Source organism: Notamacropus eugenii, chromosome 1, assembly GCF_028372415.1.
Source record: "Notamacropus eugenii isolate mMacEug1 chromosome 1, mMacEug1.pri_v2, whole genome shotgun sequence".
Lineage (NCBI taxonomy): Eukaryota > Metazoa > Chordata > Mammalia > Diprotodontia > Macropodidae > Notamacropus > Notamacropus eugenii.
The window spans coordinates 577,638,721-577,656,307 of record NC_092872.1 but is presented as its reverse complement, the minus strand read 5'-3'; the positions used below and the strand labels follow the sequence as shown (position 1 = coordinate 577,656,307).

The 17,587-nt window shown below is 38.8% G+C and overlaps 2 protein-coding genes, 1 long non-coding RNA gene and 1 pseudogene across 3 annotated transcripts in view; 1 reads left to right on the top strand and 3 right to left on the bottom strand.

The window, feature by feature from the left end:
- Nucleotides 1–1,489: 1,489 nt before the first annotated feature.
- On the bottom strand, nucleotides 1,490–1,842 carry LOC140529782 (cytochrome b-c1 complex subunit 7 pseudogene; annotated as a pseudogene).
- Nucleotides 1,843–7,254: 5,412 nt separating this feature from the next.
- Nucleotides 7,255–17,587, top strand: part of LRRN4 (leucine rich repeat neuronal 4) — a 13,205-nt gene continuing 2,872 nt past the window's right edge. Inside the window, exons 1-5 of the mRNA XM_072634415.1 lie at nucleotides 7,255–7,301; nucleotides 7,440–7,497; nucleotides 9,479–10,203; nucleotides 12,433–12,637; nucleotides 16,187–16,318. Coding sequence (XP_072490516.1) covers nucleotides 9,510–10,203; nucleotides 12,433–12,637; nucleotides 16,187–16,318 — 1,031 coding nt within the window. The 5' untranslated portion in view covers nucleotides 7,255–7,301; nucleotides 7,440–7,497; nucleotides 9,479–9,509. The remainder of the gene's footprint in view (nucleotides 7,302–7,439; nucleotides 7,498–9,478; nucleotides 10,204–12,432; nucleotides 12,638–16,186; nucleotides 16,319–17,587) is intronic.
- The window catches only part of CRLS1 (cardiolipin synthase 1), a 23,941-nt gene continuing 19,358 nt past the window's right edge, over nucleotides 13,005–17,587 (bottom strand). Inside the window, exon 7 of the mRNA XM_072634421.1 lies at nucleotides 13,005–13,089. Coding sequence (XP_072490522.1) covers nucleotide 13,089 — 1 coding nt within the window. The 3' untranslated portion in view covers nucleotides 13,005–13,088. The remainder of the gene's footprint in view (nucleotides 13,090–17,587) is intronic.
- The window catches only part of LOC140520480 (uncharacterized), a 5,113-nt gene continuing 4,555 nt past the window's right edge, over nucleotides 17,030–17,587 (bottom strand). The window contains exon 2 of the long non-coding RNA XR_011972519.1: nucleotides 17,030–17,117. This is a non-coding gene — a long non-coding RNA (uncharacterized lncRNA). The remainder of the gene's footprint in view (nucleotides 17,118–17,587) is intronic.

Genomic DNA, 17,587 nt, shown 5'->3' with positions numbered 1-17,587 from the left:
ACAAGAAGAAACATTTCCATGTACAGAGCACAACATAACAAGACTCAAGATAAAGCAAAATAGTATTCTGTTATATTCATATGTCATAATTTGTTAATAGGGGAAATCTTTGTAACAAAAAATGAATATATATATATATATATGTAGAGAGAGAACGAGAGACAGCGAGAATGAAAGAGAGAGACGCGTAAGTCCCTTTCCTCTTGTTTTGACCTTTCGTATCATAGGACAAGTAGTAGTGTTTCTGGGTCAAGAGAAATGAACAGTTTAGTCATTTTGGGGACAGAGTTCCAAATTGCCTTCCAGAATGGATAAACTTACAGCTCCATCAAAAGTGCATAAATATGTCTGTTTTCCTGCCATCCTTCCATCAATTTTAATATTCCTTCTTTGTCACCTTCACCAATCTCATTAGCTATGAAGTTGGTTTACTTTGCATCTGATCAGTTGGGGAATGGATCTTATTTTTTTTTTGGAAGAGAAACAACTCTTTTGGTCCAATCCTCTCATTTATAGATTAGAATACTTAGGTCAGTGACAGCTGAAAGTCCAGTTTAAATCCCACCTCCATAAAACCATTTCCAGCTCTGCTTAATCCATAATGTTCTCTCCTGCTTTCATCTCCTATAATAGTCCATAGATGTACTCCCTTTACATGGCACTTACCATAGGCTAATTATTGTACTGTATATATTGTATTTTATCATAATAATTGCATTATTTAATATATGATCACCAGTCTACACGCACATGCGCACACACACATTATGAACTCATTGAGGGAAAGGACAGTATTGTATCTCTGTATCCTAATTATATAAGTGTCTTAGGTGTTCAATAAATGTTGATAAGTAACACATTATTTTGGTTACTGGATTATTTCAATGTATTTTCCAATCAGAATTTAAGTTGTATAGACTTGAATGAACTACGTAAAGCAGAGAGAAAATTTTGAAATGCACCATAAATAAGTTTCACTGGATTTTCTATACCACTTGGAGAGGCAGAGCTATAGTAGACAGAACACTAAACTGAGACAGGAAGGCATCGATTTTATCATGGGTTTGGTCACCAGATTGTGTCCTGATTCCAGTTCCAGTTATCTATCCATGGCACTATCTTGCTAGAATTTCTCCCTAGAATTATCTTGATTTCATAATTGACACAGCTAACTATGAAGTACCAACAGCATTTTGTTGATTATTGACTAGAGTAGTGGTGAAAAAGATGAAGTCACACATTTAAGATTACCTCATCCTCCAAGCTACAGGAAGCAGTTATGAGGATAACCTTAGAGACAATAGAAATTATGTAACACTGATTTAATGTGAATGCAGTGAATTTCAAGGTATTTTGATGCAAAATTTTCTAGTTTACAAGTTTCTATGATAGTCATTTATTTAAATTAAATAAATGTGCAGCACACAGTCACACATGGCTAGCTAACCTCATATTTTGCACAACCATACTTATTAAAATATTTTGAAGACTAATGTATTGACAGATTCTTTTGAGGTGATTGTTTCTTATCCCATTCTTCTCTCTTTTCTTTTGCATATAACCTCCTTCAGATATGTTGAAGGTATCCTCTTCCTATTTTGTCCATTGGTTTTTAGGCAAGGTTTGCTGCCTCACAGTCAGGTCCAGAGCTCTCTTGATACGAAACATTTGATCGTTATACAGGTTCTCTGGAAGCCTTCTTACAGCTTCTTTAACATCTTCGTCTTCATAAAGTGTGTCATCACGCATTAACCCACGTTTGTTGAATCCTGCAGCATTTTAATACCACTTTTGAAGACTCTAGAGTCATTGGCTTGATACTACAGCAGGTACCTGCATCGCCATTTTGATCTTGGACGTTATTCTTTTAAATTTAAATCAGTTCCTTATATATCTTGAAAATGAGACACTTATCAGAGAAATTTGTTACAAAGATTTTTTTTCCCTAATTACCCGTTGCCCTTTTAATTACAGTTGAATGGGTTTTGTTTGCACAAAAACCATTTTAATTATATGTAATGTCTCCTTGCTCTATTCACAGGTCTCAGGAAGAATTAGAGAGGGGGGAATAACAGGGGTCTGGCACAATGAACATTTGCCTGTTTGGCTTTTGGAGGTCTGTCCCACATTGCTAAGAACTGGACTGAAGTGATTAGCCATCGTAGCTAAAATAGGGCAACATAACTGGTATGTTAGGATAAGGATAACCACTCTTTAGGATAAGAGAGTTGACTTTTCCCCTTCATTTCACTGGCAGTTGGTAGTCTATAATTCAGAAATGACACAAATTCTCAGAGGCATGGTCATAGGATGTAAGGGCTACCTGGGCAATTATGACAAAATGGAAAACACACATAACATGACTTTTTTTTTCATGGGCAATGTTTTTTACTAACACTTAAACTACAGTGGTGTGTAAATTAACTGCTACCAAGTAAAATAATGATATTTCTTGATGTATACAATCAACTTTATAATTTTTATTTTTATTCCTTTTAATTACCTTTTTATACTTTTAAAAAACATTTAACGTGCAATATATTCTTTTGCTGCCATCACCTGTTTTACACAATTTAGTATTGAAGTCACTAGTTGTTGACACTTACTTGAATTCTCTATCATGATACCACACTTTTATGGGGCCCTATGACAGAAATTGTAGAGATGAAAGATTGAAAACCTCCAGGGCATAGTTTCAGATGTATGCAGCAAGGACGCTGCTGAGGTTATGGAAAAGATGTATGCAGACGATGAGAAAGGGTTGCTCAAAGACCTCTAGAGGTCACTCATTGAAGCAATGCATTCGCTTTGGGATAGTTCAATTTATTAGGAAGTTTTACTTTATATCAAAATTACATTACTTGATACAGTATTTATTGTTTTTAAGGCATCTTGTATGTATTGCCTTGTATGATTTTAGTAGTGATGCTGTGAAGTAAATGCTAAATAAACGTACATACATACTTATGTGCACGTTGTTGTTGAACTGTTTCAGTCTTGTCTGAGCCTCCAAGACCCCATCTGGGGTTTTCTTGGCAAAGATACTAGAGTGGTTTGCCATTTCCTTCTTCAGCTCATCTTTGTAGATGAGGAACTGAGACAAATAGGGTAAAGTGACTTGTCCAAGGTCACAGAGCTGGTAAGGCTGAGGGCAGATTTGAACTGCATATGCATGTATGCATACATACATACATGCATACTTATATGTGTATATATTTTACAGATGAAGAAACTAAGGCCTACATCCCACAGTTGTGACAGAGCAAGGACTCACACCCAGCTCTTCTGAATCCACATCAGTTGGTCTTTCTGTTACCCTGTGCTACCTTTTTCTTGTAATTCATATTTCCCATGGACTTGATTACAGACATGGGTCCTCACAACAGTCTGATTCTAGCTTGTGTAATCAATGGCTGATTGCTATTGCCCCTGTAAACTATGGACTTGGGCTTAGGACTGAATAGCTGGTAAATGCACCTGGGCTTTAAACTAAAAAAGGCCTGTGACTTTAGCTCCTGGTTTTGTTGCCTGCACTCAGTTATTGTCAGGATCATAATGCCAAAAAGCTAATCTTTTTGGCAGGTTGGGATATATCTTTGGGTTTGCAAGAATCCTTTTTCTGTAGCTGGGATTTGGATTCAAAGTAGATTTTTGAGATTTTAAAGTGAGGAAGGAGATTATGTCCCATTAAGATAAATGCTATGGTTGTCCTAGACAATCTGGTGTTTTTCAACACCACCTAGATAAGGAATGACAGGAAGAGAGATAAGTTTTGGTCTGATCTCAGAATCTGGTGTAATCTTCCATGATTAACCCTTCTCACCCTCTACCCCCAAATTCTCTCTAATTCTAACGGGATTGGAGGAAGGAAAGATCTCCTATCTGTTTAATCAAGGGCTAGGGAGAAACACCAGTCTCTGCTTTACTTTACACTTGCAAATCTGAGATATAGAATTCATTCATATTTGTAGAATTATATCCATAGAATCATAGGAGTTCTTAAGATGTTCCTATATAGGAATCAAAGCTTAAAGATTCATTCGAGATCATCTGGTCCAACTCCCTCATTTTCAAGATGTAGAAACTGAGGTCCAGTGAAGTCAAGTAACTAACTTATGGTTATATGGCTAGTAAGCAGTAATGAAAAGATGAGAGGATTTACGGAATAAAATAGTTATAATTTCTTGCACTAATAAAACTTTTAAAGAACTAATTGAATGACAAAATATAATTGCTGGCATATCATGTCTTCTACTCAATGTTATTCTCTGGGTAGAATTCTTAAAAAAAAAAATAGTTTAATACTCTAAAAGTCTATCCAAAAGTGGAATGGTATGGTAGGTTTCCCCTTCTTGGAGGTTGTCAAGCAGAGGACGATCACTTTTCAGATACATGTTAAAGGGAGCCCCTTTGGGTATGCATTGGACTAGATGACTGCTCAGCTCCTTTCTAACCTTCAAATTATATGATTCTAATCAAATGAGGGGGAAAAATCAAGGAACAGTATTATGAGATTAAATCATCAAGAACTGACAGAGGTTGTGATAAAAATCAATCTTCTATACCACAATAAGCTCCAAATGGATGACCGAGATGTAAAGAATCATAGAATTTAAAAATTAGGAGAACCAGGAAGAAAATATATTTCACAACTATGGGGCGGGGTCGGGAGGGAGAGAAGTCATGACCAAAAAAGGGATAGAAAGGAATACGGAAGATGAAAGAGACAATTTTGATCCCATAAAATCAAAGTTTTTGCACCAACACATCAGTGTAGTTAAAATTAGAAGGAAAACAGCTAAGGGAAAAACCTTTGCAACAAGTTTCTCTAATAAGGGTCTCATTTCCAAGATACATAAGCAACTGCCTCAAATATACAGGAATGACAATCTTTCCCAATAGGTAAGTGGTCAAAGGACATGAAAAAGTAATTCTGAAAGGAAGAGATCCAAGCTATCAACAGTCATATTTTTTCAAATGCCTCATTCAAATAACTAATAATTAGAAAAATGTGAAGTAAAGAAAACCCTGATCTTCTGCCTCACGCACATTCAAATGGTAAAGATGATAAAAATGGAAATTGACAATTGTTGGAGTGGCTTAGGAAAGTCAGGCACACTGATACACTGTTTGTGGGTCTGTGAATTTATTCAGTTATTCTGGAAAAAACAATTTGGAACTATACTCCCAAATTCACTAAACATTGTATATATCCTTTGATCTAATAATACTACCACTAAGCCTATAATCCAAAGCGATCAAAGAGGGGAAAATGTCCTATATGTATAAACCTCTTTGTTGTGGCAAAGAATGAGAAGCTAAGGGGCTGCTCGTTAATTGGGGAACAGCTGAATAAATAATGGTATATGAATGTAATGGAATATATATATTATATATAATATATAAGAAATAATGAGAGAGATGGTTTCAGTCAAATCTGGAAAGACTTGAATAAACTGATTCAGAGTTAACTGAGCAGAACTCAGAGATCAATGTTATTTTAAAACAGATTTTATTAATATCCGTTGTCTTTAATTATCTACATTCTCCTCTCATTCCTCCCCCTCTTTTTCTCAGAACTGTTTAATTTATCTAACAAAGATTTCTTTAAAGAAAGGACTAAAAGAATTAATTCACCAAAAACCAATCAACATATTAAAAGAATCTACAATTATATGCAATGCTCCATAACCATCAAACACTGACCTCTTCAGAGAAGCCAGGAGAGGTGTCTTCTTATATATCTTCTGTGGGGCCAAGATTTTTTTTGATAATTTCACTACATTCCATTTCACACTGGTGATAACTAGTGTTTAGCTAGCTCCATTTCAAGCTAGAGATAGTGTTGCTAAAAACAAAAAAATAAAAGAAACAAAAGGGAGTCATCAAAGCATTTTTTAAAGAATGCACAGAAGTGAACAAAAGGGAGAAGAGAGGGAAACACAGCTGAGCAAGATAGCTTTGCATATTTTTTCAAAAATAATGGATTTATTTCTATTATTATTTATTTAATAGAAGATTTTTTTATTGTTCAGTTTGAGGAGCAGTAGGAGGGAGGAATAATTAATACTTGCAAAACTAAGAAAATGATGTTGACTTTATTGCACTTTTTTTGAAAAAGTAAACAGTATATAATAGGGATTTGTAGTTTCACATATCTTTTTCCCTTTTCCCCTTCTTTTTATATGGAACTGTTCTCTCTTTTGTTTTTTTTTTTTAAACAAATTAAGTGTAAAAACATTAATTTTGAAAAAAAATCTGTTTCACCTCCCTGGCACTTAGAGTGTGCAAATACCCCTGTTAGACATGCCCCATGTGATCTAGTCCAGTTTAAGTTAACGTGATTTTTTTGTTAGGTGGCAAGCATGATCCATTAGACTATAAGCTCCTTGAGGGCAAAGGCTTTCTTTTTTCATATTTGTATCTCCAGTGCTTAGCATAGTGCCTGGCACAGAGTAGATGCTTAATAAATGTTTATTGACTGTTGACTCTGATCTTAGGAATTCCACAAATGTATTATATTTCTTATGGATTAATAATGAAATGAAATACAAAGGAAATCTGGATATATCATGTAGAAACAGATTTTCACGGCAAAATGAACACAGAACATCTGACCACGTATGCTGAAAACAGGTCACAATTGATTAGGGCTCTTTTATTCTCCTTACTTTTGAGAGTAAAGGCCTTTCTGAGCAGAGCTCCTGATTTTTTTCCTTCCTTCATTTTCTTCCTTCCACTTTGCACATAACCAAATCAATCAGCAAGTACTTTTAGATGTCAGCTATGTGCCCAGAGCTGACTTTGGAGAAGACCCTTCTGAGGGACTCTCCTTATCTTCTTGGTATCTGTTGCAGGCCTGCAGCAGACTCTACTGAACATAAATGGTCACAGAGTTCATTCAGGATTGACATTTGGCTGTCCTGCCTTGGTTAAAAGGGAGAGGGTTTTTTCTCTTCTCACCATTCAATTTCTCCCAGGGAAATAGCAGCCACCTGGCCGGGGAAGAGTCTAGGTGGAGCAGATTCCTGAGAAAGGATGATGGAGCTGCGCTTGCCTGACCACCCAGCCCCATTGATCCTTGTTAACCCTGATCCTGAGAGAACAGAGACCTTTCCTATTTCACTTCCAGGGAGTTCAGGCAATGAAAAAGCAAAAGAGATTGAAAAGTTGAGAAAGGAGCTGGCCATAGTGCAGTGTGGGGAGGAGCCCGCGGGTAAAGGAGAGAGGAGCTAATAGGAGCTAAAAGCCCAGTGAGGGAGGAGGACCAGAAGGAGGAGGAGGGGCTGAGCAGAGCTGGGGTAAGCTCTGCCGTAACCACGAGTGGAGGGGCAGAAAGGACGTGGGTGGGGGGTGTAGGGAAGAGCTGCCGCTGGGACTGGGAACAAAACTGCGGGCTAACAAATCCTTTGTCAAACTCTCTCTCTCTTTTTTTAAAGGAGCAGAGAGAATCTGAGGAGGACTGGAAGGCTACAGACTTCAAAAGGTGCCTGCCCGGTGAGTACAAAGTAAAAACTCTTTCTTGACTCACTCCCACCCTGCTCCTCACTCCACTTTCAAGAACAGCGATTCTCAAAATCACCATTGTGTTTGTTGTATAGAAACTGGAAGGGACTTTGGAAATCATCCAGCCCAGCTTCCTCATTTTATGGAGGAGGAAACTGAGGTCCAGACAGTGGAATTGGCTGTCAAACGTGTTATTAGATGTGTGACTGGGACGAGAGTCCATGTCTCAGGCTTCCCATGGAGCAACAGAGAAAGTGGCTGGGGCCACAGTTAAGAGCATTAATTGTGAACTAGGGCAGATATGGATAGTAGGACTGAGGGAGTAGCTAGCTTCGAAAGCCCATATGCTGGGGGTTTCTTTGCTCCCCTACCTTAATAATTACTGACATTTGTACAGCACAGTACAATCTGTAAAGCATTTTAGAGACATTGTCTCATTGGATTGACCCTGTGAGGTCTCTCCCTATTTAAGAGAGGAGCAAACAGAGGTTCACAGACATTAAGGGGTTTGCCTTTGATCACATAACTTTCAAGTGCCAGGGCTTAGCACAGTGCCTGGGTTATAGTAGGTGCTTAATAAATGTGTAGTGATTGATTGATGACGTGTTGGAGGCAGGAATGAAACCCCTGTCATTCTGACTCCACGTACCTTATCCACTGTTTCTCTAGCATTGAGCAAGTTAGTGTATTTCCAAGTCTGTCTGCATTTAGATGGCTAAGCGGTGGAGTGGGTAAAAGTGCTAGCCTTGGAGTCAGGAAGATCTGAGTTCAAACTCTGAACTAGTCATCTAGACTCAGTTTCCTGTCTTTAAAATGGGGAAAATAGCACCTGTCTCCCATGTTCTGAGGCTCAAATGAATTAACATATATAAGGTCCTTTGCAAACCTTAGTGTTCTCTCCATGTTAATTATAATAACGATGATGGTATTTAAACGACTTATCTTAAAGAAGTACTGTGACATGGCTGTGTTGATTTCTTCTCACAGAAGCTCTAAAGCCGTCTTTCAGAGACTGAGACAGGGAAGTAAAGCCTTTCCTTGGGGTATCCATGTTTTCTGGGAGTGCTGGGATGAGTTGACTTTAGGATACTTTCCTCACCTTACAGAAGTGAAACAAACCTAAGACATATAATGCAGGAAGGAACCCATATGTTAAAATGTGATCCACAGGGTCTCTTTAAATAGCACCACAATAAAAATAGACTGAGTTCTACAAAGACGGGTGAGGGTGGGTGACAGGAGAGGAGAGAGAGTGATACCAAGAAAGAACAGCAGTGTAACATTTTAAAAATCACCCAGAAGAAAGCAGGACACTCAGAAGACAGAGGTAAACAGAGAGTTGGTGCTACAATGTTAAATGTATTACATACGTTAACAAAAAACAAGCTGTACCTAATAGAAACTCACAGTTTCATATTCAGTTCCTCTTTTTCTTTTGTTTTGTATAAGGATGTGTTCGTGTTTGTTGGTATTTGCCAATCTCATAATTTTTAAGCCAAATTTTTTAAAAAATAGACTGCATTCCCAGAGTCCACTCCCTGGAATTTAGCTCATGGTTTCTCCAGGATTTCAGCTGGGATTCATCAGGTTTTCAAACCCCACTTTTTGAATCCGGGAGTGCCAGCTTAATGTTCTAGCTTGATACAAAGGGTCCTAAGGGATTATTAGGAAATAGTTTCCACCTAGAAAGTGACGATGTTGATTTTGGAGGTCTTTAAGACCTGATATTGCACATGTCAAAATATCCCAGGCTTTTCTGAGATAATAGCCATGCCTTTCTCTCCTAGGCTTTTTAGAAGAGTTGGTTTCATTCTAGTAAAAACTCTCCTACATCCCCTGCTTCTAGGTTAACTATTCCAGGCATAATAGGAAAAACCACCCCAGTCTTTTCCTTAGAAACTGCTCCTGGGCACTGAACAGCAATTGTATTTATTATGCCTCCTGATGGTCTTTGCTCCCCCCTCCCCAAAAGGTCCATATTTGGAGTCTACTGAGACCACAGCATGTTCTTGCTGCTGCTTGCCATGATGGAGCTGGGCTGGGCAGCACCTGACAGCCCATCAAGCAAAGATGGTACGGTCATGCCTAAGGCAATGGCAGCTCTCTTTCAAGTTGCCCAGCTTGGTCCCTGGGAGGACAACGTCAGTTTTTCTAGCTTATCTTGTGAGGAGTTCAATAAGACAACAACAGCCACCTTGTTTCTAGTGAACAGAAGCCTTGGGAGCTTCCCTCCCTGTCTGCCAAGGACACTGCGAAGCTTAGACCTAAGCAGCAACCAGCTCAAAGGACTGAGCGATCAGGACCTGAGGGACCTCTCCAATCTTCAAGTTCTTATCTTGAGGAACAACCTGATCCAGGAGCTTCCCTGGGGGGAAACTCCTGTCTTGGAGAGCCTTGAAACTCTGGACCTAAGCTACAACAAGCTCTCATCCATGCCCAGCTGCCAGACTATGATGTTGCAGAACCTGACATGGCTCTCGCTTGTGGGAAATCCCATCCTGGAAATCCAACCTGGGGCATTTTCCTGCTTTCCATCCCTACGCTTCCTCAATCTGTCGGCTACCCTGCTGGGGAAAAATGATGGAGAAGGAATTAAAGCGTCAGCCTTTGCTCAAAGAACATCAGGTCAAGTTGGAGAAAAGACACCTATGCATACCATGGAAGTATTGGATCTGAGTGGGACTTTTCTTCCAGAAAGTAAGTCTGAGGAATTTTCTAAGAATGGGACTGGGATTTAAATAATAAACATGATATTGGGGAACTTCTGGTGTGTAAAAACCCTTTTTACTGATGTTTCTCATCTACAACTTGGCTAACTTTGGGCAGCATTGAGAAATGAAATGACTTTTCCGACCATGGTCAGATGGCCAGGGTATGTCTGAGGCAGAAAGTGAACTCTGGTCTTCCTGACCCCAAGGCCAGACCATGTGACCCCATGATGCCATTGTGGCTCTCAAGCAAAGAAAATGTGACTACAAAAGTATACACTCACATACACCCTCCTTTCTCTCTCTCTTTCCCCCCCTCTTCTCTCTTGCTCTCTTTGTCTCTGTACTGTGTGTGTGTTTGGTTATATGTATATATGTGTATAAGTATATATGTATGTTATACAGATAAATATGTATATATAATATATAGTATAAGTATTACATATAACATTACACAGCCTATTACATTTTATATACTCATATATTTATTTTTATATGTAATTATGTTTGTATATGCACATATACACATGTATGTTTGTGTGTGTACATAAGCGTGTGTATATACATACATATGCACACATACACATGCACACACACTTTTGTATTCATTTCTGTCTTTCTTGAGAGCCAGAGTGGCATCATGGGGAGAATGGCATCAAGCTGGCCTTGGCTTCAGGAAGATTCCATACATGTGTCTTTATGTGCATATATACACATGCATACACGTAAATATGATGTATGTGAACATGAGAGTGTGTGTGTGTGTGTGGCATCCTAAGGGGGTGAAAAGGGAGGCACAGGACAAAACTGTTTTTTTAGTGAAGATATATACACACATATATAGTAATTGCTTGAAATTTAGTAGGTGCTCAGGAAATAATTATTAATTGATGGACTCTATAGACTCAGCACCAGGTTTGTACACTCCTTGATTAGTTGGCCTGGTGGAGAAAGAGAACACTGGACTTGGAGTCAGGAAGACCTGGGCTCATATATCACACCTCAGAGATTTACTGTTTGACTGGGAGTTATTTAACTTTCTTTTTGCCTTAGATTTCCTCATCTGTTAAATAGGGATAATTGTGCATAGTTCACTGTGTTCTTGAGGCAGTTAGGAGGTATAGTGGAAAGTGCATCAGGCCTGGAGTCAGGAAGACCTGAGTTCAAATTCAGCCTCACACACTTACTGGCTGTGTGACCCTGGGCAAATCACTTAACCCTGTTTGCCTCAGTTTCCTCATCTGTAAAATGAGCCAGAGAAGAAAACAGTAAACCATTCTAGTATCTTTGCCAAGAAAATCCCAGATGGGGTCACACAAATCTGAACATGACTAAATAACCACAAAAAAACCCCGACAGGGTTCTTTATGAGGGTTAAATGAAATAATGTTGTTACATAATTTGCACACCTTAAATGCCTGATATTATCTTTAGTGATACAAATAAATCTCAAGGAAAGCAGATATTTTCCACCATAAATCTCACTTGAGAGAAGCAAGAGAATTTAGGAAATGGAATGGAACTCAGAAGGTAAAGTTTTTGGTTTTGTAGGGAAGTCAGGAAATACAATCAAAAGGTAAGAACAAAGTAGTTTAACCATGCTACTGGCTCTTCTTCATTCTTTTGCTCCCACTAATTACCCCCATTGTATTTCATATGTGCATGTTATTAGCTACTTGAGAGAACTGTGATGAGTTTGATTTTTCTTTCATTTTCAAGATACCTGGCTAGAGGTCAGAAGGTCTAGGTTACAGACCTCTCTGAGCAAGTAACCTCTCAGTTTCATCTCAGGTAAAAATGAGGCTGGATTTGGAAATCAGAGAACAAGGCTCTGAATCCTGTCAATGATATTTACTGCCTGTGTGATTTTGGACAAGTCACTTCACCTCCATTTCTTCCTCAGTAGAAGGTTTGGACTAGGTGAGCTCTGGGTCTCTGCTCATGATGTTGGACTAGATTCCATCTCTTTGAATCAATGAGATGTCTTTAATTTCTGAATCCAGTACTTCTCATAACCCGTATTTTCTAATTGAGATTCTAGACAAATGACTAAGGAATCTAAAATGTAGTCTTTTGAGTTTCTGATTAGCTCCCATATTCATGAAATTACACCCTTTGTGGTTGCTGTTGTTTTAAATGAAACTAACTCCTTTTTAGCCCTCCTTCCTTTTTGCTTCCCTTTGTGCGGTCAATGATGAGTTTTCCCTCTGTGTTTCAGTCCAGCTAGGATGGATCAGGGATATACCAAATCTCAGGTCCCTCTACCTGAAGAAGATGGCAAGACTGAAAAGTCTTGATGGGGAAATATTCAAGGCTACACCTAATCTGAGAGTACTGGATTGTCAAGACTCTCAAATGCTGAGTTTTGTTAAAACGGAAATATTTGAAGATACTCCTCATTTGCAGTCTCTTCTACTACAAAAGTAAGTGTTTCTCGGAGTGATTTCAGATTAGTGTTGGTGTCTGCATTCATAAAATCCCAAGGCATTAATGATTTAATACCTTCCATTTATGCTGTTATTTTTATAAACACATCAGTATTTCAGGTCATGGCATTCACAAAAAGGAGGGAATTAACTTTCTCTCTATTCTGAGACCTTTTCATTTTAAAAGAACCTGGACAGACACTTAACTCGAAGGAAAAAATTGCTAATGCAGGGGTGGGGGGTGGAGATATCAGACACGACATCTGAATGGGTGAGATTATTTCTGGACAAGAGCCTTCATAGGTCCCAAGGATTACTCCACATAGGCAGTTGCCTCAGTGGGTGGTCTGCCATATCCAGAATAGTTCCCATGCTGTGACATCCCGTTATCCAGACAGGCCATACTGGAAATCAAAGCCACTCCAAGCTATCCATCTTTGTTGTTAAGTCTAGAAAAGAAATCAGAGCCTGGTTAAAGGCACAGATAGGTGTGTGGCAGCTTGAATCCTAAATCTTAGCCTCAGCTTGCATAAAGATTTACTTTGATGTTTATTTTAGCTTCTGACAGCATAGCTTTAGGGTCAGTGTTGAATTCTGACTTAGAAACAGCATGGTAGGGTAAGGTTTCCAGTTTTCCTGTGAGGGAATATGCACTTCTGGTTTAGCAACCCATTCCTTGGAATGCGTAGGAGTATTGGTGTAAAACCCTTCAGTACCTGGTACCAAACATGAAAACACTGCATCCATGATGACTAGTAGTTTGGGGAATGAAAACTGAAACTATGGAGAATTCAGAGTCCAGAAACGATGAAAAACTAAAATATAGCACACGTCAACAGGGGAAAGAAGAGGAGGGGCCATGAATCTGAGGGAAGGTAAAAAGGAATGGCCACATCTAGGGTTGATACTAGTTGTATACATGAGAAGTGACTGCTGAACCAAATTTCCCTTTCCCTTCTGTAAAGAAAAAAAAAGGTTCCTTGCTTCCCAGTATGGTAATTACAATAACTTGTTTGTGTGTTTGTGTGTGGTCTTCTGGAGGCCATAAGCTGTTACTTCATAGGAGCAACACAGTAACCTATTAGCACATGCTAAGATATTAGCTAACTGGACAGTTCTGGGGAATAGAACCGGGTCCTGAGGAAACAGAACTAAGAGCAGAAACTTTTTAAATGTGTTTTCTTCTATGTTGTTGGACTGGTGAGATGTATTCCACTGTATGGGCAGTCCCACCACTGATGCAAGTCACTTCTGTCCACGTTGTATCCCATGTAAGATATACCTGATGCATTACAGGCCTTCCCCTGGTTCTTTTCATATTTCAAGGGTGCCCGTACAAGAGGCAGCAGGAAGACATAGAGTTGGGATTGTCCAAGTTCAAGTCTCTCCTTTGATTTTTAGCTACAGGCCCTGGGAGAGGCATTTGACCTTCATGTGCCTCAGGCAACTTTCTGGACCTGAGCCATGAAGTCACAGATCTGTTGTCACCTGTGTAGATGGAGTTACATTGGTAATTCCCAACACCACCCTTGAGCAATCCCTCTGTTCTTCCAAACTTGTGCAACAATTAAGGCTGTCCATCTCCTTCTGTATTTTACCCCATCCCTCATTTTCTGGTCATTCATGTCTTTAATAATTATGTTTTCAAACATATAATTCTAAGTAATTTGCTACAGCATACATAATGTACATCAAATATTTTTCCACTTGCTTGTGGGCTATTTGAAATTTTATTTCTCTTGAGAGAAGGCATTCCATTATTGGGAGTCATCTCTCATTCCTGGGAGAATATTTGTGTAAAAAGGAAGGCTGTAGTTGTACGTAGTAGTTAGCAAACACTAAAAGATGCACTTTTTCCAAACATGATCTGGCTTGCTCCATTTCTACTAAATTTCAGGCCTAATTGTGCATCTCAAAGTTGTACATATTAATGCATTAATGGGCTTCCTATCCTAATACAGATCCATATGCATTTTTCATTTGTGACACTTGGCACCAGCTGTTTCCATTTTGATGCGAGGGAAGGATGGAACTGGTTATATTTTGCCTAGGGAGCAAGACTAGCTTTGTCACCAATCACCAGAGAATAGCAGGTAGTGGGGCATCATTTAGTTAGAATGCCTTGAAAAGGAGGAGCTGAAGAAAAATTTCATAATTTTGCTGTTCTGGTTCTGGCCAGAGCCACCGTAAACCTTGGCATGGGCTACAAACTGTGAGACTGCCAGGAGAATCAATCTGGAATTGAGACGGTTGGTGCAGTGGATAGAGTGCTGGTCCAGGAGTCAGAAAGACCTGACTTTGTGCTGGGCGTGGAATCAGGAAGATGGACTTCAAATTCCATCTCACTTACTAGCTGTGTGGCCTTGGGCAAGTCACTTTACCTCGGTCTGCTTCAGTTTCCTGAGTTCTAATCCTTCACAGGATTAAGGATCAAATGAGATATTTGTGCCTGGTACATAATACACACGAATTAGTTCTAGTTCCCTTTCTTCCTCTGCTGCAAACACATTGACAAGATATTTGATAAGCAGATTAGAGACCTTACTTATTTCTTTTACATTACTGAAAATGAGAAGGATTTTCAGTAGGAGAAGCTAGATTTGAGTCAAAAGAACATTCTTTTCCTTTAGAAAAAAAGGTATCACTAGCCAGTAAAATGCATGCTATCTTGTACATAATAGGCACTAAATAAAAGCTTATTAAAGTGAACTGGATTGAATTGGCTGGACTGTCAGCAAAGTTCCCCATTTATCCACATTATTTCAAGTAGCTCCACCACCCCTAGGAGAAAAACTATTGCTAATCTATATTCTAATCTAAGCAAGTCATTACTAGGATGTAGCTATTTGGGGCAATTGTCCTGCACTGTTAATTTTGTAGAAAGATTATTGCTGAGGATTCTATGATCATAGAGATGGAGCTAAAAGACACCTTTAAAGCTCATCTCATTCTCCTTATTAAAGATGAGACAATTGAGATCTCAAGATCACACAAACAATATAAGTGGCAGAATTGGAATTCCAACCCAAGTCTTGTAACCCAGATCTCCCATTATCCTTGATCATGACTTGACCATAACAAAGTCTAAGGGATAAAAAACAAAGCAGGGTTCACTACTGTTGTTAATCTGGGATAACATTTCTAAAATGACAGTGAAATGTTGGGATGTTGGAGGCTATCACCTGGGATAGTGTAAATTCTCAATGCTACATTACTAGTCGTTAACCACAAGTTTTAATGCTCATTCCATAATAATTTGTGTTTTATTGTTCCTAAAGTGCTTTTCACAGATATGTCATTTGATTCTCACCAGAAGCATCTGAGGTAACAATTGGTATTTGACAGAAGTAAAAAGTAGGACATAAAGGTACTAAGTGATTTGAGGATCATAGCTGGTTAATGGTAGAAGTGGGCCCAAGACTCAGCTCTTTTGTCTGCTGGTACAATTTTCTATTACCCTTGTAATAATAACCACAATAATAAAACTATCTGGAATAATTTATACCTAACCCCTCTTTCTCTAATCCTTTACTTTTTGTACTTCAGCTGCAACTTGAGTTCCTTCCAATCTTGGACTCTGGATTCCTCCCAGGTCATTTTCATCAACCTGTATGGCAATCCTTTAACTTGTAGCTGTGACTTGTCTTGGCTCCTCTCTGAGAAAATGGTCCTGAGCAGGTAACTAGCTCCACAATTTCATTGGAAAAAAAGGACTTTGTTGTAGAGGGTCCTCAAACAAGGCTTACTCTTTTTAATAGCTCTTCCATGAATTATTTCTGTCTCCTATCACTGTTGCTACTTTATGCTCTATTTGTGTTCCTCCACCTAGGACCTTAGTGTTTGATAAATAACATATAAGAATTTTGATTATTTCTCTGGGGTATGGCATCAACACGGTCTTTTGTTGCTGTTTTTCAGACATCAATGCCAAACTGTGAAAAGACAGTAGGACCCCCAGACTTTTCACAGCATTATCAATGCTTCCTATTCAAACTTAGAGCCCATATAACCTTTCAGCAATAGTCTGTATGCTAAATAGCTTTATTCTGGTGGACATTCTATGTAGGAATTATTGCCTTTATTAGGATGATTCTCCACCTCTAACAAATCCCAGGACTGCTTGATCCACACACACAAACACTATGATTTCTTGCTCCAGACTCAGATTACTGAACTGGAATATGGGGTGCCCACATGGCATAATAAGCTTAATTACCATTAGGTGTTCACAAGAATTTCTGAGATAGAGCTATGCAAAGGTTCACTATTCTGCTAGGATCAAAAAGTAGCTAAAAAGCCTAATTTAATTAAGAATAATTTTTCAAAGGGCTTCACTCCATACTTGAAGGATCTAAAATTCTGTCAGTGTGAAAACTCCTTCAAAAGCTCTTCAATCTATCAATCCACAAGCATTTATTAACCCCTCATACAATCACCCCATGATGTTACTTCCGCTTAATGATTTGCTCATCAGCTCCTGAAAAACAGATGATAAAATAATCAAAATAAAGAAGTTTTTCTGCTGTATAGTTCTTATAAAACTCAGGTGAGGGAAGCTGATATTTCTTGTGATTTTTCTGCTTCTACATCATGTCTTTACTCCTTCAAGTACCAGACAAGTTAAAAGTTAAGTGTATAGGTGTTGGTTGTCTTTCAAACCTGTGTTTCAGAGCTGTCCCTCTCCACAACTGGGCAGTAGAGGATGTTTACTGGCAGTGCTTCTTCAACTCCCTACCCTGTGTTAAGGGCTCAGGGCATTCCTCCTAGCTCCTAAGCTCCAAAGGTTGGAGCTCACTTCCATACCCAGAACAGCCGCATCTCCCAGGCAGCACATTATTCCTCCACGTTTACTCCACAATTCCCTAGCAAAGTTCACTGCTCCTATGATTTACCATAGCTCCAAAGATTACTGGATAAACAAATTCAGTTAAGGTGTTTATGGCTGAT